Raw genomic sequence first — 24,286 nt, forward strand, 5'->3', positions numbered from 1 at the left:
GTGACCTTGGGGCGGCCGGGCCTCGCGCCCGCCCCTGGCCGCCGCCGGTTCCCCGCGCGGACGCGGCCGGTCCACTCGGCTCCCCATTCATCGCGTGCCGGGCCGCGAGCCGCTACCCGCCTCCGCGCCCGCGCGGCCTGGCGGGCGGCCCGTGGCCACCTGGGCTGGGGGAGGGAGGTGCCGTCCGGCCGAGTGGCCGGCGGAGGCCTGCGTTCCTGGGCCGAGCCGAGGAGCTCAGTCCCGGCGACTTACCTCCGGGGCTATGGATCTCCAAGCCACGTGCTCCCCTGCTATAACCCCAAACCTGATCCTTTGTGCCCTGTATTTAGTTCTCCGCGCTGGATCCGAACTCTGTGGCGTTTATTTGCGTGAATCCTCTTGATTTACACGCGTCATTTCCCCAGCCGAGATAAAGTTGTTGGCAGAACTGAATTCTGCATACATAGTAGCACGCCGCCGCAACTTTTAAGCAAGAGCACAGATTTTTCTCACCCAGTAAAAACTCAAAAGGCTTTGTAAGAGGAGTGCTCGACTCGAGGCCCTTCCCTCCCACCCTCCACGCCGTCGTAGCGCCCTTAATCTGCACGTGGCAGTATCTGCGTTCCCATCTTACACATGCAGTGCGGGGGAGTTTGGGGAGTCTGTGAGGTGGTGTCTTGCCTCTGAAAGAGGATATCGGAGTCTAGGGTCTCACTGCAGGTTGGAGAAAGGCTTTGGGGGTGATAGGCCCCTCACTAGTGGGAATGCCTGGCCCTGAGCACTGGTGGAGTCTGGCGCAGCCGGAAGGGTCACTCACGTCTCCACCTGCCACTGCAGGACACCCACGAGGACCATGACACCTCCACCGAGAATGCTGATGAGTCCAACCACGACCCCCAGTTTGAGCCAATAGTTTCTCTTCCGGAGCAAGAAATTAAAACGCTGGAAGAAGATGAAGAGGAACTTTTTAAAATGTAAGTTGGCATCTTTTCAGAAGTAGGCACGTTCACTTTGAAGTCGGAAGTGTTTTTTTTTTTTTTTTTTTTACAGGTGTTAAGATCTTGGCTTGACCTTTAACCACAGGATTTTGTGATGGTTCCTCCCATGTTGAAACTAAGTTGCTCTTGAATACACTCCTTCCTGGCCCCTGGGACGCACACTGCCCTGAGGCCTGTCCCACTGTGCCCACAATTGACATCTTCACAGACCCCTGTCTTTGCCACCCCGCTCTAAGACTCCCACAGCCCCATGTCTGGTTGAGCATTGGGTCTTTACCAGCACTGTCTTTTTTTCTTCAACATTGGCATCCTTTGAAGCTCGTGAATTTCAGATTTAGTTTTAACATTGGAAATGATGCTTGGAATTACAGATACAAGGTGGGGGGTTAGTCATCGAAGTTACGTTTTAAAACAATCATTGTGATCTCGGTGCTTCCAACAAGAGGTTGTGCTGGCCAGGGCACCTTGAAGCAGCACTCGCAGGAGCCGTGTGGCCAGGTGACTGTGACAGCGCTGGCGCCACACGACGCGGGGGCCTTGGGAGACGCAGCTGCGAGTTTGGGAATCGGGGGGCCTTGGGAGACGCAGCTGCAAGTTAGCGGGAATCGCCGGGAGGTGCGAGGGAAGGAGGGGCCTACTCTCCACCGCTTCAAGTTCCCTCGGAAACACCAGAGTACGGTTTGAGTGCTCCGCTGTGGGTCAGAGGAGGGAAGCAGAGGGGATCACTCCTCTTAAGACCGGGAGGCGCTGGAGACCAGTCCTGAGCGCCTCCCAGCCTCCCCAGGGAGGCGGGGCCAGCGGGAGGGGCCTCCTCGTGGGCCCCCTGCCCCCTTGATGGTTGCGGGTGGCGCAGAGAGCAGTCTCCGCAGGAAAGGGACCGGCAGAGCTGGGATCCTTGGCGAGGCAGACGGCCGAGCTGCTGTGGGTGGGAAGGCCGGCTCGTCCCAGAACCTGTGGCCCGAGTGGAGGCCTGCAGCCTGTCTTCCCAGCGGAGGAAAGGCTCCTCGTCCCTTGCCCGCATCCGTGGCGCCAGGGAGCCCCCACACCGTGACGGCTGCCTTGGCCGGCAGTGCAGTGCGCCCTCTGAAAGGTCAGGCTCTCCTGTAAGACTTGGGGTTCGTTGGGCCTCCTCGTTTTTCTGGTGATGTTCTGACCTGCAGTTCTGGAGTAAAAGGCAGGGATGTCAGGCGAGGCCTCGGGTGTAGACCCGGCCTCGTCCCTCTTAACCCTAACGCCTTTCCCCACGGCTTTCCTCGCAGGCGGGCCAAGCTGTTCCGGTTTGCTTCAGAGAACGACCTTCCGGAGTGGAAGGAGCGGGGCACGGGGGACGTCAAGCTGCTGAGGCACAAGGAGAAGGGGACCATCCGCCTGCTCATGCGCAGGGACAAGACACTCAAGATCTGCGCCAACCACTACAGTAGGCGGGGCGAGGGGGGCGGGGACCCGCCAGCTCTGCACCAATCACTGCAGGAGGCGGGGCGAGGGGCGGGGACCGGCAAGCTCTGCACCAATCACTGCAGGAGGCGGGGCGAGGGGCAGGGCTCTCAGGGCGCACAGGTGACCGGGCGAGAACCAGAGGGCCCGGGAGGGTGATGTGGCTGGACCGGCAGGGACCGGCCTCCCAGTACCACGGTCCCACCGACACTCTTGGGCCAGCTCCTGCGCCCACGCTCCGAGGTCCTCCCACCCTGCCGCTCGGCCCACCCTGTCGCTCCTGGTCTGGTCCTTGTTCTCCAGCCCAGTTTGAGGTGTTTCCCAGAGGTTTTCCCTGACCTTGCTTCTCTCAAAGCCTGGCTGGTCACCGGGTTTCCGGCCTGGTGTGCAGGTGGGTGGGTGGTGGCAGAGAGGGGCCTTGAGTGCCCGGGAGGCACGTGGGCTCAGCGGGGTTCTGGGCTGGGATGAGTGGTCTCGGTGCTGAATGTGATGTGTTCCTGGGGCTGGTCCTGGGAGATTTCTGTCAGGCACGTGGGACGAGTGCGGCTGTGGGCCACTTGTTTTCTTGGGAAGCTGGCCTCCTTGAGTCCCTGCGTGGCCTGAGGGATGGGTGGCCATGCAGATTCCTGGGTGCGGCTCGATCTCCGTGGCGTACAAGCTGGTCATGGGCCTTCGGTGTCCACTTCCAGTGGCCTCTTTCCCTGGGATGTCCTTGGGCAGTGCAAGGCCGAGAGTGGGGGGTCTCCTTCGCCCCACTTGTAGCTTATGCATCTCAGCTACAGCCCTGCCTGCTGTGGGCTGGGTCCTCATGTGTGGCCAGGTATGGACTCGGCCACGTGGTGGGCACCCTGTTCAGGAAGGCTGGGCCTGCCCAGGTGAGGCCCACATCTGCCCTGGGTCTGCTTGGACAGGGCCAGGGCCGGGGCGGCTGGTGGTGAATGGGTCTGGTGGCATTAGAGACCCCTGCTGAGGTGTCCTCGTGGTCAGGGAATGGCTGCCCTCTTCCCAGATTCAGGACAGTCCTGCTTTTAAGTGGGCACGGGGAGTTTGCAGAGGTTTGGGTAAGATCCAGACCCACAAGCCTTTGTCTGGGCCTGGTTTGGCGAACCCCCAACCAGGCTTTTGCTCCAGTCAGGGCTTTAGGGGTTGGGGTGGGGCCGGCGTGGTAGCCGTGCGGTCCTCATGGGGCTTCTCCCTCCAGTCACGCCGATGATGGAGCTGAAGCCGAACGCAGGCAGCGACCGTGCCTGGGTCTGGAACACCCATGCCGACTTCGCTGATGAGTGCCCCAAGCAGGAGCTGCTGGCCATCCGCTTCCTCAATGCCGAGAGTAAGCAGGCCCGGGTGTGTACGGGGGGGCCCTCCAGGGAGGCCTGCGCTCACAGGGCTGTGCCCAGCCTGCCCCCCGGGCCGCGGTGTCCTCCCACTGGTGTTGGCGAGAGTGGCACCCAGTCGCCGACCACCTGGTGCCGAGGAGGCCTCGCCTCTGTGCTGTGGGGCCTGCTCCAGTGCGGTGCCTGGCAGGATGGGCTGCCCAGATGGGAGTGGGGTGTCTGTGGGACTGTCCAGGACCGCGTCCCCCTTGCTGCTCAGGGGTCTTTGGGGGCACCCTCTCTTTCTCTTTGCAGACGCACAGAAATTTAAGACGAAGTTCGAAGAATGCAGGAAAGAGATTGAAGAGAAAGAGAAAAAAGGTGCCGGAGGCCCCGGGGGGTGGGGGCTCTGCAGACTCACTCTGCACCCAGCCGCAGCCGCAGCCCCCGGCGGGTGCTTTTTTCGTCTGCCACAGAAACTTACGGGGGCTGTGACCTCTGCCCTGTTAAGGGCAGCACAGCTACCCCGGTACACGGGTGCTTTCTGGGGGTGGGCTGGCTGCGTTTCGCTGGGGCCGCCGCTGGAGTCCCGGGCACGTGTTCACCTGGAGATGCTGGGGCACGGCCGGCTGCTGCGCCGCCCTCTGACCGCACCCCCGTGCCCCCAGGGTCCGGCAAGAATGACAGCGCCGAGAAGGTGGCGGAGAAGCTCGAGGCGCTATCGGTGCAGGAGGGCGAGCAGCCCCAGGACGCGGCCCCGGCGCCCGCCGAGGAGGAGCAGTGAGGCGCCCCCGGGCAGCTTGCCCGTCTTCCCCCGTTTCTTTTTTAATTTTGCCCTGCGCCTTCTTTTCGGTTTGTTTTTATTCTGTTTTGTTTTTACAAGGGACTTTATATAAAGAACTGACTTCCAACATTCAGGTTGTTTTTTTTTCCAAGTTTTTGCCCTCATGAAGACAACTTCAGAAAATCCATTCCCTGGTCACGAGAATGTACCGTGCTAACTTTCTTTTCCATAGTGGAAACACTTATTTATAGTCATCAAAATAGCGAATAAACAACACATTTGAAACCTGCATGGAGGCAGGACGTGTGTGCGCCGCCCCCTCGCTCTGCCCCGGCCTTGGGGTGAGGACGCCCACCAGGAGTCCTCGGTGCGCCCCGGGCTTTGACCGGGCATCTTTAGGTGGCCCTCTGCCCTGGCGGAGCCGCCTGTCGGACCTGGAGCCGGGCACAGCCCTGTGACTGTCCTCAGAGAAGACTGTCCTGCGCGGCTCTGGGCCCTCTTGTCTGGGTGGAGGTGGGGTGTCCTCGGGGGGCGGGTCCGGTGAGGTCCTGTGTCTTCTGCAGACCACTGCCTCCGAGGGAGTCCTGTGGGGGTGGGGGTTTGGGGAACATGGCAGGACCCGGCCAGAGGATGCCTGTGCTTGGCCCTGAGCCAGGCTGCATGGGGCAGGGCGAGAGGGTGGGGTGGGGAAGAGAAGTGGCTGGCGCATCCATGTCGGCTCCTGACTGCTCCCTGCTGCCCTTGGTGATCCCTGGGCCACAGCTCCCTGGGACCCTCTGCCCACACCCTGCACCCACCCCTTACAGACCCAGAGACCCTGAGGGGCAGGGCTAGGACCGCAGTGTGTCCGCAGGACCTCGAGCCACCGGCTGGAGGCAGCCGGGTAGAGCCAGGAGGTATCCGCTTCCTGCCTGCCTGTGGCCTGGGGGCTGCTCCCTGCCAGGCAGAGGCTGTGGCCAGGGGTGGTGGGAGGACACCCACACAGTTTCTTATGTCCAGCAGCTGCCTGGGGCCCTGGGCCCAGGCGGGGTCTCCCAGCCTGAGGGGCTCAGGCACAGGGCTGCACAGGGTTCTGGCCACAGAGCAGCAGAACCCCCCCCCCCCCCCATGGATTCTCACCTGGGGAGGGGCTAAAGGTCTTGGCTTCAGAGCAGGGGACCCGGGCTGGCCCGACCTCACTGTAGTCAGCCCCACCTTAAGTGGCAGCCGCGGGGTCCGGAGGTGGGGTTTCCTGCAGGGGGTGAGCCTGCCCAGGCAGCCTGTCCTGGCAGGGGCAGGGCACCCCACTCTGTCCCGCGAGGCCTGCAGCCTGGCACAGGAGAGGGCTAGCGCCCCACCCTCCTTACCCTGCCGGCTGCCGCCCTCTCGTCCAGCTCAGGGGCTGTGAAGTGGGCAGGGGATAAACCACCAAGGTGCCCTGCCTTGTCACAATCCGCCACCCTTGGACATGTCCTGGGGCGGGAGGAGCTGCGCTCCAGGCAGGAGGGGCCTGGCCCTGCCCTGCAGGAGCTCAGAGGTGTTGAGGGAAAGGTCTGCGCCAGAAGGGCCCCGCGCAGGGCCCGTGGGCCAGACGTAGGGCCTGGCGGCAGCACGAACCCTGATGAACCAGACCCCAGACGCGCGGGCCCGCAGCAGCCCCCCAGGGTCGCGGTTCCTGGCTGGAGGGGCCGGGAGGGCCGGGAGGGCCCCCCCGGCGGGAGGGTCCGAGCCCGGCCCCGCCCCAAGCGCAGGGCGGGGAGGGCGGGCGGGGCGGCGGTCGCGAGGGCCCCCGCCTGGCCCCCGGCCCCGCTCCGGTCCACCTTAAGGGGCGCGCTGACATCAGCACGCCGCCGCGCCGCCGCGCCCGCGGGGTGGGATTTCCTCCCGGGCCGCCGCCGCCGCCGCCGCCGCCGCCGCCGCCGGGTCCTGCCCGTCCTGCCGGCCCCGCCCGCCCGGCCCCGGGGAGGGATGCGGCGGCGCGGCACCCAGGATGCCCCGCAGCCCCGGGACGCGCCTCAAACCCGCCAAGTACATCCCGGTGGCCACGGCGGCCGCGCTGCTGGTCGGCTCCAGCACCCTGTTCTTCGTGTTCACGTGAGTCGGCCGCGGCGGGCGCCGGGGCCAGAGGGGCAGGGCTGCGCGCAGGGCGCTGGACGCGGCCCGGTGGGACTGGACCCCACCGGGGAGTGGACAGTGGACTGGGCCGGGTGGGGGGCACAAGGCTGTGGGCGCCGCGAGCCCCCACCCTGGGCCAAGGCTGATGCCGGGAGCCAGGCAGAGCCAGGTGAGTCCTGGCTATGAGGACCCTGGTATCTGGCAGGCCCCCCTGGGTGCGAGGGGCAGCGGAGTGCGTGTGGGTCTGCACAGGCTGTGGCTGCAGCCCTGCCCTCCCTGTGAGCCCAGGAGGGGACGCCGGCCTCCCAGGGCCACCAGCCCCCCTTGCAAGCAGTGGGCGGCGGCTCCCGGGCGCCCTCCCGGCCGTCCGGCCCCAGGCCACGGCCAAGTTGGTCCGTGTAGGTGTGGCCTGGCCTGGCTGCCACGTGCCTGCCCCACGGCCACTGCCGACGCTGGCCTGGCAGTGCCCTCCTCTTTCCCTTGACCTCCTCAGGAAGGCCCAGTGGTCACGGCCAAAGGGCCCAACCAGGCCACACCCAGGGACTCTGGTTCCAGTGGGCACTGGAAACTTTGAGGCAGGGGGCCGGCCGGTCCTGGGCTGGTGCAGACCAGGCGGGTGCTGATGACAAGGTTCCCTCTGCGCTGTCGTGACCCTGCCCCCTGCCCCCCACCCCAGGCACAGGGAGCGGCTGGGGACCCCGGCTTCAGCCATGCAGGTCTGCAGCACCTCCTGCCGTGGTTTCCAGACTGGGACATGGCCAGGTGACCCGAGTAACTACTGCTCCGGCCTTCCTGGGGACCTGAGGCTTGGGGTGACTGTGGCCAGCTGGGCACCCTTTCCCCTCGGCAGGGACGCGGGCAGCGGCCCGAGGCTGACCAGGCCGCACTGGGCGCCCGCAGGCGAGTGGGCCCTGCTGGGCTGGGTGGGCGCCACAGGCTGCCAGGAGCGTGTTTAAAAAAGGCTGTGTGGATGGGCTTATTTCTGGCTTTGGCGAGCAGACGTGTTCTTGTCACTGAGATGCTGCTGGCTGTGGGCAGCGGGTGCGGGCTGAGGGGGGGGCGCGTCCCGCGGGGCCTTCTGGGGGGCGGGCTCCCTGCTCTGGCCTCTGGGCCCTGGTGGGGGTCCCCGGGGGAGCCTCAGCCCTGCTTCCTTGCAGCCCGGCTGCCGCTCGCTGGTCCTGGTTCTCACCCCCAAGTGCAATTCAGCGTTAGTCCTTCTAACTTTAAAAGGAATTCGTGTTCTCGGTGAGAACTTGTGAGATGCAAGGGAAAAGTTTAACAAGAAGCTGAGGTCAGCATCATCCCCTCTCCTGCTCAGAGCACCCTGACCCCCCTCAAGGAAGGGTTCTTGTCCTGTGGCTTCCCTTGATTTCAGAGGGTCCCGATGGCCCCACCCCCGGGGGCGAGCATGCAGGGTCCCTGGCCTGCCTCTGTGCTCAGCACCCCAGGGCAGCTCAGTGGGGAAGACAGGGGCACGGGGGCGCGGGGCGTGTCCAGGCACAGCAGTCCTCTTGCCCGGGGACCCTCCCTGTGCCCCTGGGCCATGCTCCTTGGCCGAGGGACCGTCAGGGCCCCCGGCCTGTTCTCAGCCCAGTCCTGCTGGGCTCCACCAAGGCAGTGCGGCTCTGCGGGGGTTCTGCCAGGCCACCCAGGCCCAGTGACGCTGCCTGCAGTGCGCCGTTCCAGGTGGGCAGGGGGCCGGGCAGTGCCCTCCTTGGACAGGCCTCGTGTCCCCCTAGCTCTGGTCCCAGGCCCTTCGCGGAGCCAGACCCCCCTCCGGGGCGCTCCCCACCCCACCTTGGGGCCCCGCAGGAATGGGACTCTTGTCTTCTCTGCTTCTTGGACTTTGCTGGACACTGACTGGGGCCCCTGGCCCTCTCTGTGCTCAGGAAATATGAGCTGACTGTTTGAGGCAGGCTCGGAGCGGGAGCCCAGGCTGAGGGGACCAGGGACGCCTGCCTTGGGCCAGCTTGCTGAGCGGCTTGGCCGGAAGGACATTCAAACCTGTCACCAGGAGAGGCTGGGGCATGGCGAGCATGCCCAGAGGTGGGGTCCCCCCACTGAGGAAGGGTAGCATGCCACAGGGGAGCTGCCTGGTGGCCCTCCTCCTCCAGGAAGCTTTCCTGGGTTCTCAGAACAGTCCTGCCCCCCTGGGCACCAGAAGGCTCAGTGCCAGGCTGGCTTAGGTGCTGGGTTGGGGGGTCTGAGACCCGCCCCTTCCAACTCCTGGGGCCACCCTGCAGGGTGACGGGGACCCTGTGAGTATCAGAGGGCCAGGGCTGTGGGGCCGGGACCCACGTGGGGGCTGGGCTGTCTTGTCTCTCTGGACCCACTGGGTTCCCCTCTGGATGTCGCACAGAGGGGTAGGCACAATGGACCTGAGTGGTCCCTATGCCCAGTTGGACCATGAGGCCCGGCCTAGGACCAAGCCAGCTTGCAGTGGGCCGACATGGACAAGCCTGCTGGCAGGGGCTGCAGGGAGAGGTGAGCCCCCTGCCACGACCTGCCACGTGTGGCCTGAGGAGCCCTGCTGCCCTGAGGCACCTTCCTCCTCTGCTCGGGGGTCCGTGGGGTGGGTGCAGGAAGCCAGAGGCCCTCCTGGCCGGACCAGGGCAGAGTGGCCGCCCACCCTCTGGTCCCGGCTGCCCTGTGCCTGACCTTCATTAGCCAGTGTTAATGAAGAATCCGATTTAAATGAAAATGTCTGAGCTAAAATTTTCCATTCCGCATTTAGCCGTGGCTGCTTGCTACTCTGTGGAACCCCCATCCTGCTGGGTGGGGCCTCCTGTAGGCCCAGGTGGGGTCATGGGAGGCTTGTGGGGAGGGGGCCGGCCGGGGCCCGCAGCACGGCTGCCCAGCTGGCAGGGGCGGCCTGGAGCACGCTGTTCCCCGGGGGATCGGGGGGTTGTCCCGAGGACCAAGAGGTCCCCCTGGAGCCCGGCTCAGGCTCAGATGCCTGGGCAGTGCCCGCCAGGCCTTGCCCACTGAGCGCATGCTTCCTCACTCCCTCCTCACGCTTGCCCGGCCCACGGGGAACAGACAGGGGTCCAGAGAGGGCGGGGGGTGAGAGTCCACCGGAAGGGGACGTGTCTGCGTCCGTGTCTGTGGGTGTGGGTGAGTCACCGTGTGCACGAGTGTGCTTGGCCGTACACGTCAGCACACACCTGGCCGTTCCGTTGCACTTGCCCTGGGTGTGGGCACGCTTATGCACTGTCCACACGTGTGCGTGTGTGCGTGCTCACAGGGACGTGTGCTCTTCTGTTCTCTCCCCTGCTTAGCTGTCCTTGGGCCCCGGCAGCACTGGGGTCTGAGCCGGTCTCTGGGGGGGACCCAGGCCTGAGACCCATTTTAAGCCTGGGGTGGAGGTTGCGAGCGGAAGGGCGGGAGCCAGGGTGCGGGGCAGCCCCTGACCCCGTGTTCAGGTCAAGCCTAGGGGGCTAGAGGTAGTGAATGGAGGGGGCTCAGGCCCCTGTCAGAAAACCCGTGTCCCCCCCAGGCTTGCCCTGCCCTCGCTGAAGCCACACCCTGCCCTCCCTGGGACGTGCTGCCCATGGGCACTGGGGGGCAGGTGGTGCCCATCCGGGGCAGAGGCCATCCGGCAAGGGTGGCTCCGCCGCCTTGCAGCTCTTGCCCCGGTCCGCTGCCGCTTAGGGCCACGGAGGCTCAGGGAGGACAGGGTGGCATGGGCTGCCGGGGGCGGGGCAACGACCCTGATACCCGCCCCCGACAGTGAAGCGGGGCTGACAGGCGCGCCACCCTGCTGCAGCTTGCGTCCGGCACCAGTGCAGGAGAACACATTTTCTTCCACATGGAGGCCGCGGCCAGCCATCTCCAGAAGGCGCGTGGGGAGCCAGTGCTCCGCGCCGGGGCGGGTCTGCAGCACCCATCTGTCCCCGGTCCCGGCCAGTCCTGGCTCTGTCTCACCCACCCGTCTCCACTGGCATCTGGGCTGTTAGCCCCTCCCACCCCGTTGGGCAGAGCACGCCTCCAGGGCCCACCACCGACCCTCCAGATGGCGTTGGACCAGAGGCCACGGATGTGCACCGAGTGCCGCCTGCGTGCCCAGCCAGCGCGCAGGGACGGGCGCGGGGAAGGCATCTGCTCCCGGCCATGGGCAGGCACGGTGGAGGCGGGCCGCCCGCCCGGCACGCAGACGCTGTGTCCTCGGGCTGAGTGTCACCTCCACGGCAGGTCCCGGAGAATAGGAAGGGGTGACGCGCGGCTCCCAGCCCGCCCAGCGTGCTGCCGTGGGAGCGGAGTCTTTAAATAGCCTCTCGCTTTCCACTAAAAATAGAGAAGTTCCACCCGCACGGAGGTGGTTGCTGGGGTGGTGGGGCTGGCGGCTGGCCAAGGCAGGCTTGGGTGCCAGTGTGCCCAGTGTGGGCTGGCCAGGGCCGCCCGCACGACTCGCTCACGCGTGGCCACAGGGCCTGTCCCCGAGGCCGGTGTCGGGGACCCCGGGGGCTCCTGGCCTCCACGCAGGGCCTGGGTGTGTGGAGCAGACCCACTGGGTGCCCCTTGCTCAGCACAGGAGGGACAGGGAGCCTGGAGCCAGAGGCGCTTCGGGGTAGCCTGGTGGGCAAACTCAAGGAACCCCCAAGGGTGGGGGCAGGGGGCCCCGGGCCACTGCCTGAGGCCAGGCACATCCTCAGAGAGGGCTGCGGGTGGGTCCTGTGAGAGCTGGGGAGACACTCTGGTGCCAGGGTGTCCACCCGGGACATGTGCGAGACCCCCACAGCGAGCCAGCAGTCTGGGAAGGCTTACTGGAGGAGGGGACAGCCCTGGAGCCCAGTGCGGAGGGGTGATGAGACATGGCGAAGGCGTCGGGGCCTGTGCCTTCAGAGTCCACAGGGATTCTGTACTGCCCTGCGGAGAGAAAAGTGACAAGCTAAGAAGGGGCTGGGGCCCCCGGGGGCCCAGTGGCTGAGGTTCTGCCTGCCGATCCGATGCAGGTTGGACGCCTGCTTGGGGAGCTGAGTCCCACCTGCCTCGGAGCAGCTCAGCCTGTGGGTCGCAGCTACTGAGCCTGTGCGCCTCGACAAGGGAGAAGCCGGTACGCCTGGACCTTGCGTGCCGCAACTGAGGCCTGACAGCCACAGACAAATACGTGAAACAATGAGGCAAGGCTATCTGGGTGCAGATGCACCTAGGCCCAGGCGCTGAGACTGCACCCCACAGGGGACGGCATGTGCCCTCTGCACCATGCATTCACAGACCCAGGAAGGCAGCTCCCCACATCACACCCCGGAACCTCCCTGGAAGCAGGGGCCTGCCAGGCTGGGGACAGGCCTGGGTGAGGCCCAGGGCTGGCCTGAGCTGCCCAGCGGGTCACTGGCCTCTGCCCATCAGAGTGCATGGGCAGAGAGGGGCTCTCACCCCGTCTGTGTCCACCCCTCCGGGGGCAAGGGACCCAGCCAGGAAAGATGCCCAACGGGGGTGGGAGGACAAGGCTTGGCTCTGGGCAACCCCTCCTGCCCTTCCTCTGAGCCTCAGTTTTCTTAACTGGGAGTTGAGTTCCTGGCAGGCGCTTGGGGGTGGCTGGGTCGGAGCTGGCTCTGGTGGCCACCCTGAGCGCCGCAGGCCGCTGCCCCACGTCCCCTCCCCACACACCTGCCACACTCCAGACCGAGCTCCGCCTGCTGTCCCACACAGGTGCCCGTGGTTGACACGCGCCGTGTCCCCAGCCGTCCCCGTCTACAATGGCATCCTCTTCCTCTTTGTCCTGGCCAACTTCAGCATGGCCACCTTCATGGACCCTGGCGTCTTCCCCCGAGGTAGGGCCCTGCGTGGGGTGGCTCCCCACTTGCTCTCGCTCGAGTGTGAGTGGCAGACGAGGGCAAGCCGGGCTGGGAGCGGACTGGCTGGGGAAGGGCTGGCCTCTCCTGCCAGGGAGGTCAATTTCCTGCCGCCCCCGGCCCACAGCGGATGAGGACGAGGACAAGGAGGACGACTTCCGGGCCCCGCTGTACAAGAACGTGGACGTGCGGGGCATCCAGGTCCGCATGAAGTGGTGCGCCACCTGCCACTTCTACCGCCCGCCGCGGTGCTCACACTGCAGCGTCTGCGACAACTGCGTGGAGGTGACGCCCGCCCCGGCCGGCCCTCTGCCCGGCCCCGCCTCCGGCCCCGCCCTGCCCTGGCCCCACCCTACCCCTGACTCCGCCCCACCCCGCGTGCTGACACGCTGTTCCCACCCAGGACTTCGACCACCACTGCCCCTGGGTCAACAACTGCATCGGGCGCCGCAACTACCGCTATTTCTTCCTGTTCCTGCTGTCGCTCAGCGCGCACATGGTGGGCGTCGTCGCCTTCGGGCTGGTCTACGTGCTGAACCATGCGGAGGGGCTGGGTGCCGCCCACACCACCATTACGTATCCTTGGCCTGACCACAAAGGCGGTGTGGGCCGGGGACACATCTCGCGGGGAAGTCGAGGCCCGGAGGGCTGGGGCGGAGCCCGGAAGCCCCCGGGGAGTGGGTCCCCTTCCCTGAGTGGGTGGTGGGGAGGGCCTGGGCCTCTATCCGCAGGCAGCTGTCCGTCCTCGTCCTTGGCCGTTGGCCTTAACGGGCCAGCATGGCCGTCATGTGTGTGGCCGGCCTCTTCTTCATCCCCGTCGTCGGCCTCACGGGCTTCCACGTGGTGCTGGTCACTCGGGGCCGCACCACCAACGAGCAGGTGCAGACCTGGGGGGCCGCGCGTTCTTGACGGGGAGGGGTGTGGGCGGGTCCTTAACCTGCTGAGCGAGGAGCCCGGGCCAGCACGATGGCGTGCAGGAGCGTGGTCGGAGCAGGGGCCTGGAGGCCCTTGGCTGATGCGCAGCAGTGCTGGTGGAGGCTCCAGCCCTGGAGCCCGGCTCTGGAGCCCCCGGTGGGGTTTGGCACGTAGGGTCGCGCCTGCCCTGTACCCCCAGTGAATCAACCTAGAAGTTCCACTGCATATGGGGGCAGGTCCTGGTGACCTAGGTGGGGAACACCCCTGGACTGACGCTGCTCAACTGACCTCTGAGGAACCCCGCTGTCCCTGCTTGTCTTCCCTCCTTGGCTGGACCCTGGGTGGCCAGGCTGGCTGAGGGGTTCCGTATCCACAGGTGACGGGGAAGTTCCGTGGGGGCGTGAACCCCTTCACCCGCGGCTGCTACGGGAACGTGGAGCACGTGCTGTGCAGCCCCCTGGCGCCCCGGTGAGGCTCTCAGCCCGTCCAATCTGCTCTCGCCTGGCGGGCCCTCCCCTCGGCGCGCATTCAAGCGTTCAAGCGGGGCCGCCCTGGCCACTGACCCTCTGCCCTGGCGCAGGTATGTGGTGGAGCCGCCCCGGCTGCCGCTGGCTGCTCGCCTGAAGCCGCCCTTCCTTCGGCCGGAGCTCCTGGAGCGAGCGCCTCCGCTCAAGGTCAAGCTTAGTGACAATGGGCTGAAGGCTGGCCTGGGCCGCAGCAAGGTGGGCGCCCAGGGGAGGGCGGGGGATGGGGAGCGGCGGGAAGCCGCCAGGTTGGCGGGACCACATAGAAGGAAGAGGACCGAGCGGAACAAAGGAAGGGTCAGGGTCCTGGGCGCCAGGATGGAGTTCCACAGTAAAGCCCCGCCCCTGGCCTGTACCATGTCCCCTTCCAGTCCAAGGGCAGCCTGGACCGGCTGGATGAGAAGCCCCTGGACCTGGGGCCGCCACTGCCCCCTAAGGTGGAGGCCGGCACGTTTGGCAGCGACCTGCAGACTCCGCGCCCGGGCAGTGCTGGTGAGGTGGGAGCGCCCGAGCGGAGGGAGGGGCGCCGAGCGATCCCAGCCTGACCGCGGCCCGTCTCCTCCAGAGAGCGCCCTGTCGGCGCAGAGGACCAGCCCCCCGACACCCGCCATGTACAAGTTCCGGCCCGCCTTTCCCACGGGTCCCAAGGCGCCATTCTGCGGGCCGGCGGAGCAGGTGAGGAAGCCTGGCCCCGCCGGGGCTCCTGAGGCCCTGCCACGAGGCCCCACCCCCAGGAGACCCCGCCCCAGGAGTTCCTACCTGAGAAAGCCCCGCCCCAGGAGCGCCTACCCGAGGAGGCCCCGCCCCCCCATGAGGCACTCCTGAAGACCCCTTCTGAGTCACAGAGGGTGAGCGTGCCAGCTGGGGCAGGGTGTCCTGGTCCCTCTGGCCCTTGGCCTGCCTGCCTGCTGGCTCGGCGCTGTTCCCCGGGCCACTGTGGGCGCTGCCCCCGGCAGCACTGTGTGCGGGCGCCGGGAATTCCACGTTAGTCACTGCCTGAGGCCTTCAGGCCCCCCCCCCCGCCCCCCGCCCCCGGGGAAGACTTCAGAGGAATTTGAAATTGTTTGAGGAAGCACATTTATTCTCTGTGTTCACGTGGGGCGGTGGGCGGCCTGAGCAGAGGACAAGAGCCCTGAGGTCCCGGGGCTGCATGCTTCCTTCATGGCCACTGGGGGGCAGGCCCGTGATGAGCCAGCACGCCCGGATCCCCAGGGAGCTCCCCCAGGACTGATGGCATGCCTGGCCAGGGTCTGGTGGCCCTTAGAATGGTCACCTCCTTCCTGGGGTTGTCCTGGATCCCACGGAGGGTCTGGCTGGTTGACCGTGTGCCCTGAGGCCACCCACACTGCCGTGCCCACCCTGGGCCTCTTCCCTCTGGGTGCAAGGGGACTGCGGGCTTCTGGGAGCAGCTCGACGCTGCGCCTGCCACTGCTTGATGGCAGCTCCCCGGAGGGCACAGGGCATCTGGCAGGGCCTGGGGTGGGCGGACGTGGACGTGCCTTCTCTCCCTGCAGGTCACGGGCACCGACTCCCTGACGCTGGGGGAGGACAGCATCCACAGCCTGGACTTTGTGTCCGAGCCCAGCTTGGACCTGCCTGACTACCCGCCCCTCAGCGCGGCTGACACCTTCTCAGGCGCCCTGCGCTCCCTGAGCCTCAAGGCGGCCAGTCGGCGGGGCGGAGACCACGTGGCTCTGCAGCCCCTGCGCTCTGAGGGCGGGCCCCCCACGCCCCACCGCGGCCTCTTTGCCCCCCACGCGCTGCCCAACCGCGGCGGCAGCCTGTCCTATGATAGCCTGCTGAACCCCGGCTCCCCGGGGGGCCACGCCTGCCCGGCCCACCCCGCAGCCGGCGCCCCCGGCTACCGCTCGCCCTACCTGCACGCGGGGGCACCAGGCGACCCACCACGGCCGCCGCCCCGCAGCTTCAGCCCGGTGCTGGGCCCGCGGCCGCGGGAGCCCTCGCCGGTGCGCTACGACAACCTCTCCCGGACCATCATGGCCTCCATCCAGGAGCGCAAGGACAGAGAGGAGCGGGAGCGGCTGCTGCGCTCTCAGGCCGACTCGCTCTTCGGCGACTCGGGCGTCTATGACACGCCCAGCTCCTACAGCCTGCAGCAGGCTGGCGTGCTGTCCGAGGGCCCACGTGGCCCCGGGCTGCCCTGCGGCTCCCGGGATGACCTGGTGGCCGGGCCTGGCTTCGGGGGCACCCGCAACCCCGCGCTGCAGACCTCGCTGTCCTCGCTGTCCAGTGCGGTGAGCCGGGCACCACGGACCTCCTCCTCCTCCCTGCAGACAGACCTGGCCGGTAGCGGCGGCCCAGGGGCCCGGCCCACCAGCGGCCCGCACAGGTCGCCGGCGCACCAGGTGCCCCCGTCTCCACCTGGCACCCCCTGCTCACCCTCCTATGCCGGCCCCAAGGCCGTCGCCTTCATCCACACGGACCTCCCGGAACCACCGCCCTCGCTGGCTGTGCAGAGGTGGGTGCTGGGGTGCGGCTGGCCACCGGGCACGGGGCAGGGGTCTGCGGGGCTCTTGGCTGGGAGGCTGCCCAGGAGGCCTGAGGCTACCCTGGGGTGTGGGCCTCACCCGGCCTGGAGGCTCCTACTGGCCAGCGTGAGCGTTGCCGGCTCCAAGGACGCCCTGGACACCCTGGGGTGGGGGCAGGTGATTTTGCCAACAGCCCACACTGTTCCTGGGCTGACAGACCCAGTGCGTGGGGCATCCCGGGTCCTTCTAGAGACGGTCAACTGCCCACGTTCAGAAGGCCAGGTCAGGGTGCTGTCATCCTGTAGTGAGACGTGCACTCTGGGCACCACAGTCCTGGCCCTCCGTGGCCTTCCCTGCTCAGAGACGGGCAAAGGGAGGCTCAGGCAGGGGGCAGAGGCAGGCTGGGTGACAGGCCCAGCGGGCAGCAAGGTCCACATTATTGGTTAGTGCCTAGCAGCTGCAGGGCCGAAGGGCAGCCCCTTGCTTTCCTCAGAGGGAGCAAGGAGGAGGTCAGAGGGTGACTGTGGGCCCCCCAGCTCAGGGCACCAGGACACAGATGCCCTGGCCGGGGTCCACCTGGCCTCCCTGTGCTCTTGGTCTGTGCTGAGCGGCCTGGGAAGGGATGGTGGCTGTTCCGACAGATGTCTGTCCTCCACCCCCCGCCCCCCATTTCCGTGTGGGACTGTCCAGGCTTAGAGGCAGGGGCTGCCCAGGGCTCTGTTTGTCCGTGTCCTTCGTCCGTTGCCTCTGCTGGCCGTGTTCTGCCGCGTTTCCGTGCTCACCGTGTGTGTGTGTCTGCTTGTTTCGATGCAGGGACCACCCTCAGCTGAAGACCCCCCCAAGTAAGCTTAATGGGCAGTCCCCGGGTCTGACCCGCTTGGGGCCGGCCCCCGGCCCCCCAGGGCCCTCCGCCAGCCCCGCCCGGCACACGCTGGTTAAGAAGGTGTCCGGCGTGGGTGGGACCACATACGAGATCTCGGTGTGAGGACCGACTGCCCCCCCGTCGCTGAGCGCCATGGGAACCACGACCCCCCGCGGCCACCCCTCCCAGCTTCTCTGCCCCTGGAGAGGAGACCCAGGCCTGGCGCGGATGCCTCGGCGAGGAAAGCCACGCCTCCGCGGCCCTTCCCTCGTCCTCAGCTGCCCGTCCGCACCTGCTCACCAGGCGCCGTGGGGCCGTGGGCCGCGGGGCTGCAGGGCCTGCGTGTTGGCGGTCCTGTTCCTGTGAGCTGGGGCGGCGAGGGGCACGGAGCGCGCCCGTGCCCCTGAGGTTGTCACCCGGCCGGCTCCACCCGCTTCCCTTCTGTGCGGGTCCCCGAGGCCCAGAGACGGACAGAGAGGCCTGAGCCCCTGGCCGAGGGCCCTGCCGCCCGGCTGCCCCGACCCCTTGCCTTTCAGGGACCTGCTGCAAGCTTGTAGCTTGGCATGGCCAGCTCTCCCGCAGGGAGCACGGGCCCACCCGCAGGCACCCAGCTATTCTGACAGACAGGTGGACAGACGGACAGCCAGCCAGCTGTGGGTGGGGTCCTGGCTCCGTGTGTCTCGTCTCGCCCCCGCTGGTGGGCGCATCCCTACGTCTGTGCTCTGAGCTGCCATGCTGCGTCCCACGTGTCAACGCTCAGGCCCCTGCCGTCCCCCTCCCCCGCCCCGCCTGGAAACGCGCTTTAATTGAAGCCTTAACCTCTGCTTTACGCTCTTGTGGGAGGCGATGGGGGCTGGGAGAGCAGACAGGAGGCCCGACGCCGCCCCTGGGGGCCCAGGCCACCCCGAGCCCCCTCCCTGCAAACTGGAGATCCCCACCCAAGGCACGCAAAGCCCAGGCCCCGCTGGAGCCTGGGGCCCACGTGGAAAGCACATTGGGAGGGCTCGGAGTTTCACCTGGTGCCAGGGACCCGAGAGTGAGCACAGGGCAGTGCCCGCTTGCGTTGTGTCTGTTCTATGTTTTTGTATCTACATCTATATATCTATAATTTTATTAAAAAAAGAAAAAGAGTCACTTGGGTCCTTTCCTTGAGCAAGACCAGGGCTCCTGGCGGGGCATAGGGGTCAGGCCGCCGGAGAGGGGGTGGCAGCCTGTCTGGGCCTGGGTGCTCTGTGTGGGCATTCCTGAACCGGTGCCAGGCTGGAGGCCGGGCAGGGGTGTGTGGCCTCCCGTGTCTGTGTCACCCCGGAAGTAACAGGGTGTTGGGGGAGCTGGGCTGAGCCGCCCTGGGGCCCCTGAGCAGGGAGTGCCCGTGGGCTGGGATGCTGGGCAGCTGCACTGGTCCCTACACCCCTCCTCAGACACGCGTTGGGCAGGGTGGGGGGAATCCACAGCCTTTCAGGGACTGGAGGCCTGGGGTAGGGCCTGGTCTGCTGACCCCCCGCCTTTCTGCTTCTCTCTCACTGGACGCTGCGGCCCGCAGGGGCTGGATCGGCACCTGCAGCCGTGGATGGGGGTGGCGCGGCCAGCCCTGGGCGCCCCCCGGCCTGCACCTGTGCCACTTCAGCCTCCCAGAGGACCACCCGCCGCTGCGGGCCCCCTGGAGCCCAGCCCCAGGGGCGCCTCCCCGGGGGGCTGTGTGCCGGCTGCACTTGGCTGCCTCTAGCCTCTTCCCCAGCCTCTCGGGGCCCGAGCGGGACACCAAGTAGGCCACTCTGGGGCCCCGGAGGGCTGGGCTGCTGTGGACCCTAGGGGGCCCTGGGGCCTCCATTCCACCAGCCACAGGTAGACTTGACCCCCAGCCTGCCAGGGCCCGTGACCCTGCACCCTCCCGGCTCAGGAGGGTCAGACCCCCCAGGCGGGGGCCCCAGAGCTGCTGGGGCCACCACAGCCTTCTGGGCTGTCTCTGCCCCCACACCCGACCCCCTGCCTGACCAAGCACTTTACACGTCCCTTCCTTCCCAGGGAGCCCGGCCTCTGTGGGCTGGGCCAGGCCGGGTGGGGGTCTCAGGCAGCCCCTGCAGGCCTCTGCACTGCCCCCTCCCCCTGCGCCCTGCACACGAGCGGATGCCTTAAGCTCCTGCAGCAGCCAGCCAGAGGAGACCCCAGCCCGCCAGCCCTGCCCCGAGGGCCTGCCTTCCTTCTCTGCACACCTGGGGTACTCAGAGGGCCCCGCCATCCCCAGCCCTGCAGCCCCCAGCCAGCTGGGCCCCCCTGACGCCCCCAGGGGCGGGGCAGGGCCTTGGCCAGCCCCCATCCCTTGCCCACAGAGCTGTTTCTCCCACGTGGGGACGAGCAGCCACAAATCTGGTCTCTTGTTCTGAAAGGAATCCCCTCGCCCCAGTTTAATGCAGAAAATAAACTCTTTGTGTTTTACCCCCATGGCTCTGTCCACCACCGTGGTCCCCCTGTCCTTCAAGCCTGGACTGGACAGGGACCCTGGGGTGGGGAGGTAAACAGGAATGGGGGGGAAGGGCGCTGGGTGGTGGCTGGGCAGGTGTGGGAAGCGGGTGGTAGGTCAGACAGGGACACGGGTTGTGTTTGGGTTCAGCAGCACCTGTGGGGCAGAGAACCTGCTCCCTGAGGTCCGCCCACCTGGGGATGAGGCCTGGGGAGCTCACTTTCACTGGGGCTCCCTCCCCACTCCTGGTGGAAAGGGGGCTGCGGAGAGGCTGCCCCCGCTGCAGGTGGGCGAGAGGTGTCAGAGAGGGGTGCCACCCCGGGGATCCTCGCTGCAAGATCAGCCCGGAAAGGCCTCACAGCCACCGGCGCCAGCCCCGGTATCCATGGAAACAAGCACACAGGCCCAGAGTCATGACTATATGTCCGGCTGCAGGCCTGGCCCTCAGGACAGCCCCCGCCCCCTCCCTTCTCCAAGCCTCCGGGCAGGGACGGTGCGCAGCGGTGCTGTGGGCGGGGGCCGGCGCGGCCGCTGGGCGCTGGGGGCCGCGCCGGCCTGCTGGCTTCCTCCTCGCTGGGGCCGCTGGGCCTCCGGCCTAGAAGGGCAGGAAGCCGTCCACCTCGAGGCGCAGGAACGGGCCCAGCAGGGCCCGCAGCTTCCAGACGGCGGCGCGGCTCAGCAGGGGTGGCACCAGCCCCTCGAAGGGCGCGGGGTCGACCACGTACACGTAGGCGGCGGTGCAGGCCAGCAGGGCGCCCAGCAGCAGCCTCAGGGCCAGCAGCCTGCGGGCGGCGGTGGTCAGGGGGCGGGGCGCCCGGGGATGGGCCCTGGGCACTGGGCTCGGTCCCTACACCGGCTGGGCCACCTACCAGAGCTGGCCTCTGAGGCCCTCGGAGCGTCCCAGCTGCAGCCGTGCCTTCTGCGGAGGAGGGGCCGAGCCGGTGAGGTCAGGGCAGGCCTGCTCACCCAGCTCCTCCCCCGCTGCCCAAGCGCGGCTTCTGGGAGGGTGGGGGTGGGGGTGGGGGTGGGGGCTTACCCCTCTGCATGCCATCTTCTGGTCCTTCCTGGCCTGGGTCCGACACTGGGCCCGTTCCCTGGGGGGGCGGGGGTGCTGCAGTCAGCACCATAGGTATACCCCCTCCTCAGCCCGCACCACTGCCCTGGCGCTGGGGAACTGGGGACCGGTCAGGGACGGGTCCACTGCAGCTCAGCCAGCCCCCGCCCCCGGGCCTCCAGCCCCCACATCACCCCAGGATCTCCAGCTGGATGTCCTCCATCTGGTCCAGCACGCCCCTGATGTCCTTCTTGAGGTTCTGGGGGCCAGAGAGCGTGAAGTGCGGGTCCTGCTCGCCCGCCCCTTCCGCGCCCGCTCATCCTCTGGGCCTCGAGCCTCTGCGGACCTACCAGGAGCCCAGCGGCCTGGTTGTTCAGGGCCATGTGCACGTCAGCCACGCCGTCCCACACCTGGTGGGAGGGGCGAGGCTGGGTCACGCCCTCAGGAGGGGGCAGGACCCGTGCTGGACGCCTCTCTCCACAGGTGGAGCCCCCGCCCGGCGCCCCCACCCACCCCTGCAGGTGGCACCTCGGTGATAGCCATTTTCTTCCTCTCAAAAGACAGTCGGATCTGCTGCAGCTCGTTCTGGGGAGGGGGCGCAGTGTGGGCCGAGGTAGGGCTGGAGGGTGGTCGGCTCCCGCTCCACCGCGCCCCGCCCCACCCCCCGGGCCCACCGGGGACTGCGGCACGGACTCCTCCCCTTCCCCGACCTCGGTGCCGCCCCCCGCCCCGCCCCGCCCCGCCCCGCCCCGCCCCGCCGCTCCTGGACACGCCCCCTGGGCCACCTGGGACTGCCGCAGGAACCAGTGCCTGGCCCCGCCCCATCCCGGCCCCGCCCCATGCGGGCCCCGCCCCCGCCCTGCCCCCTGGGCCCACAGCCCACCACGGACTGCAGCACAAACTCCTCCCCCTTCCCGGCCCCGCCCCTTCCCAGCCCCGCCCCCCGCCCCCGCCCCACCTGGGACTGCTGCACGAAGGACTCCTGGCCCCTGCACAGCTCCTGCCGCAGCAGTTGCAGAGGGGCCCTGTCCTCCAGGGGCCGGGCGCAGGCCTGCTCAGGGGGCTGCGGAGGAGCCCCCGGCTCAGCCCCAAGGCTATCGGCAGCGTCCGTGGTCATGGACTGCTTGGGAGTGGGGTAGGGGGAGCGCATGTGGCCACGGGGCGCTCCACAGTGCCACCCGCGGTCCTGCCGGGGCCGCGCCCCGCCCCGCACTCACCCAGGCCAGGGCCGTGCAGCTCGAGTGCTCGGGGCACAAGGGCAGGAACTGCTGCCCCGGCCCCAGGAGGGCCCCCAGCTGCTCCCGCAGATCCTGGTTCTGCCTCTTCTGGGGTGGGGCACAGAGGTGGGGAGATGGGGAGAGCCACGTCTTGGAGGGGGGGCCTGGGCAGAGGGTGTGGGCCTGACGGGGCCGGGGCGTGGGGTCTGATGGGCCCCAGGTGCGGGGCGTGGGGTCTGGCAGGGCTGGAGAGAGGGGTCTGGCAGGGCTGGGGCGTTGGATCCGGGGCGTGGGGTCTGGCAGGTCCCCAGTGTGCTGGGGTCTGATGGGGCCGGGGCACAGGGTCTGGCGGGGCCCGGTTGTGGGGCGTGGGGTCTGGCAGGGCTGGGGCCCGGTGCTTACCAGACTCTGGTTCTCCTGCTCCAGCTGAAGGAAGGACGGCTCTACGGGCCCCAGGGGCATGCCCTGGAGCTGGGGGGGGTCTGCCCTGGGTGAGGCTGAGGCCCCTGTGCCCGGGATCAGGGGTGGGCAAGGGCAGGGCCGGGGCCCCGAGGTGGGCCCTGCCGCCTGCCAGGGAGCCCTCTGCTCTCGCTCGTGGCTGGAGTGCAGGGCCCAGCCCCACCCCAGCCTGGCGTCCGTCTGCCCTTGTCTCATCCTTGCCGGGTCTCGCGGCCTCTGTCCCTGCAGCTCGCCGTCCTCGCTCGTGATGAAGTTCCCGGGTGCCTCGCCCCTGACCCTGGGTCCCCCACCCCTTGTCCCCAGGGCTGAGAAAGGCCTGGCAGTCTCCACTGAGTGGGTGGGGCTGAGAGGCGCCATGCAGGGCCATCTGGCGAACCCCGGGCAGGGTGGGTCCAGACATCCCCCGAGGCTGCCCGGAGCTGGGGGCTGGGGGCACTGGGGGTGGGTGTGGCCGCAGGGTCCCAGGGTTTTCGGCCCCTCCATTCCTCCCTGTGACCCCTTCCTGACCCCAGGTCCAGGCTGTGGCCTGGCCTGTCCTGCCACCCTCTTACTAAGGGAGCTCCGGTGTCACGGCCCCTAGGCACCTCAGGGGCAACTGTCACAAAGGCCTGGGCAGGGCCAGGGAGGTCATAATGGGCTGGGGCAGCGGCTGGAGCGGGGCTGCCCGGGCCCCTCCCGCCACATCCCATCAGCTGCTGTCTTAAACTGGACGGCAGGTCCTGCAGACAGGAGCTAAAAGCAAAGTCAAACCGCAGCAGGAGTCCAGTGTGGCCCTGCCCTACCCGAGAGCCCCACGCTGAGGCCTTCCCGGGGGCAGTGCCCATGCCTCTCTCCACCCGGAAGAGATCATCCCACAGCCTGACCTTTTCACCTGTGAATCTCCGAGGTTTTTTTGTTTTGTTTTGTTTTTAAGTCATTTATTGAACATTCCGTGGTCCCACAAGGACTGTTATCCAAGGTTGAGTCACCCACTTGCCGCCACGGCCTGTTCAGTGGCTGGACTCTGGTCCAGCTTTTCGCCACTTCAGGGGTCTTTTCAGGGACCAGATCCGGCACCCCACCCTCCCCCCGGTTTCCCCTCCCCTCCTACCAGCCTCATGGGTCCCACTGCACCCCCGCCCTCCACGGCACCCCCCACTCCTGGAGCCCCCAGCTCACAGCCCGCTCTTTCAGTTTCCTCCCTCGCTTCACAGAACTGCATCCGCAAGCAGCTTCCTCAGAAAGGAGGGTTGGCGGAAGCCTGAGTGCCCGTGCGGGGGACACAGCTGCAGACCCCGGCCGTCCCTGAGGTCCTTGACCCTCGGCAACGTGACCCTGGGTTCCGGGCTAGCTTGAGCCCAGGGGGCCTGCTTGGGCCTTTGGGCTCTTACCAGGAGGTCTGAACAACACTTGTGTGTCGGGCAATGACTTTCTCGCTGCTCTCTGGATCCTCTGTGACCTTGCTCTCGGATTCCAGGTCTCGGGGAAGGGGGGGCTCTGGTCGTCCGGCGGATCCCCAGCTCCCAGGAGGGGATCGACAAGCCTAGTGAGACCACAGAGACCCACCCAGTGGGGCCAGCCAAGTGGACCAGGCCCGGCTGACGGGTGTTTGCTTTAGCCTCTGGTGTGGGGAGCTAGATTGGGAGAGCCCTGGGGATCAGCCGGCAGCTCACTCTGACCTCAGGCTGTTTGCCTGTGAGGCTGGGCTGGTCAGACTCAGGCCCTTCCCCTTCGGAGACCCTGCTGTAACGTTCCAGGACGCCTCCATTGTTCTCTGCCTCTCCCTATTCTTTGCTTAGAGCTTCCTGTTCTCCTTTAAGGGACAAAGTGGATTTGGGCCGGGGAGGGGAGCTTTCACTTCCTGCTGCTTCTCCTGAGGGTCTTCTATTGGGAGGGCCTTCCTGCCATTAGCAGCCGGGGAGTCCTCAG

At 67.5% G+C, this 24,286-nt stretch overlaps 4 protein-coding genes and 1 non-coding gene across 6 annotated transcripts in view; 3 read left to right on the forward strand and 2 right to left on the reverse strand.

Annotated features, from left to right (window-relative positions):
* Positions 1-309, reverse strand: part of TRMT2A (tRNA methyltransferase 2 homolog A) — a 5,719-nt gene extending 5,410 nt beyond the window's left edge. Inside the window, exon 1 of the mRNA XM_040251262.1 lies at positions 253-309. The gene's annotated coding sequence lies outside the window, so the exon portion shown is untranslated. The remainder of the gene's footprint in view (positions 1-252) is intronic.
* A 122-nt stretch (positions 310-431) lies between these two features.
* On the forward strand, positions 432-4,797 carry RANBP1 (RAN binding protein 1). 2 transcript variants are annotated; one of them, XM_040251275.1, is made up of 5 exons: positions 432-953; positions 2,237-2,394; positions 3,613-3,741; positions 4,040-4,105; positions 4,393-4,797. In XM_040251275.1, coding segments are annotated over exons 1-5 (471 nt in total). In that variant the 5' UTR covers positions 432-951; the 3' UTR covers positions 4,509-4,797. The 2 variants fall into 2 exon arrangements, 1 of the variants encoding a protein (XP_040107209.1); XR_005723009.1 differs by having other exon boundaries at positions 716-953; positions 3,613-4,105; positions 4,393-4,637.
* Positions 4,136-4,263, forward strand: LOC120871692. Its single transcript, XR_005723112.1, has one exon. It is a non-coding gene; the product is annotated as a small nucleolar RNA SNORA77 (small nucleolar RNA).
* Positions 4,798-6,411: 1,614 nt separating the features above from the next.
* Positions 6,412-19,623, forward strand: ZDHHC8 (zinc finger DHHC-type palmitoyltransferase 8). The gene is made up of 11 exons (XM_040251261.1): positions 6,412-6,581; positions 12,255-12,376; positions 12,525-12,682; positions 12,801-12,973; positions 13,174-13,276; positions 13,689-13,780; positions 13,893-14,034; positions 14,208-14,328; positions 14,402-14,511; positions 15,351-16,315; positions 17,139-19,623. Exons 1-11 carry the CDS (start codon positions 6,478-6,480, stop codon positions 17,308-17,310), a joined length of 2,262 nt encoding a protein of 753 aa, XP_040107195.1. The 5' UTR covers positions 6,412-6,477; the 3' UTR covers positions 17,311-19,623.
* Positions 19,624-20,218: 595 nt separating this feature from the next.
* On the reverse strand, positions 20,219-22,861 carry CCDC188 (coiled-coil domain containing 188). The gene is made up of 9 exons (XM_040251266.1): positions 22,322-22,861; positions 21,920-22,027; positions 21,661-21,765; positions 21,231-21,287; positions 21,053-21,112; positions 20,897-20,961; positions 20,685-20,742; positions 20,518-20,567; positions 20,219-20,430 (listed from the first exon to the last, which is right to left on the reverse strand). The coding sequence occupies exons 1-9, from the start codon at positions 22,859-22,861 to the stop codon at positions 20,244-20,246; spliced, it is 1,230 nt and encodes a 409-aa protein (XP_040107200.1). The 3' UTR covers positions 20,219-20,243.
* Between the last annotated feature and the right edge of the window lie 1,425 nt (positions 22,862-24,286).

The sequence above is a fragment of the Oryx dammah genome, unplaced genomic scaffold, assembly GCF_014754425.2.
Source record: "Oryx dammah isolate SB20612 unplaced genomic scaffold, SCBI_Odam_1.1 HiC_scaffold_12, whole genome shotgun sequence".
Taxonomy (NCBI): domain Eukaryota; kingdom Metazoa; phylum Chordata; class Mammalia; order Artiodactyla; family Bovidae; genus Oryx; species Oryx dammah.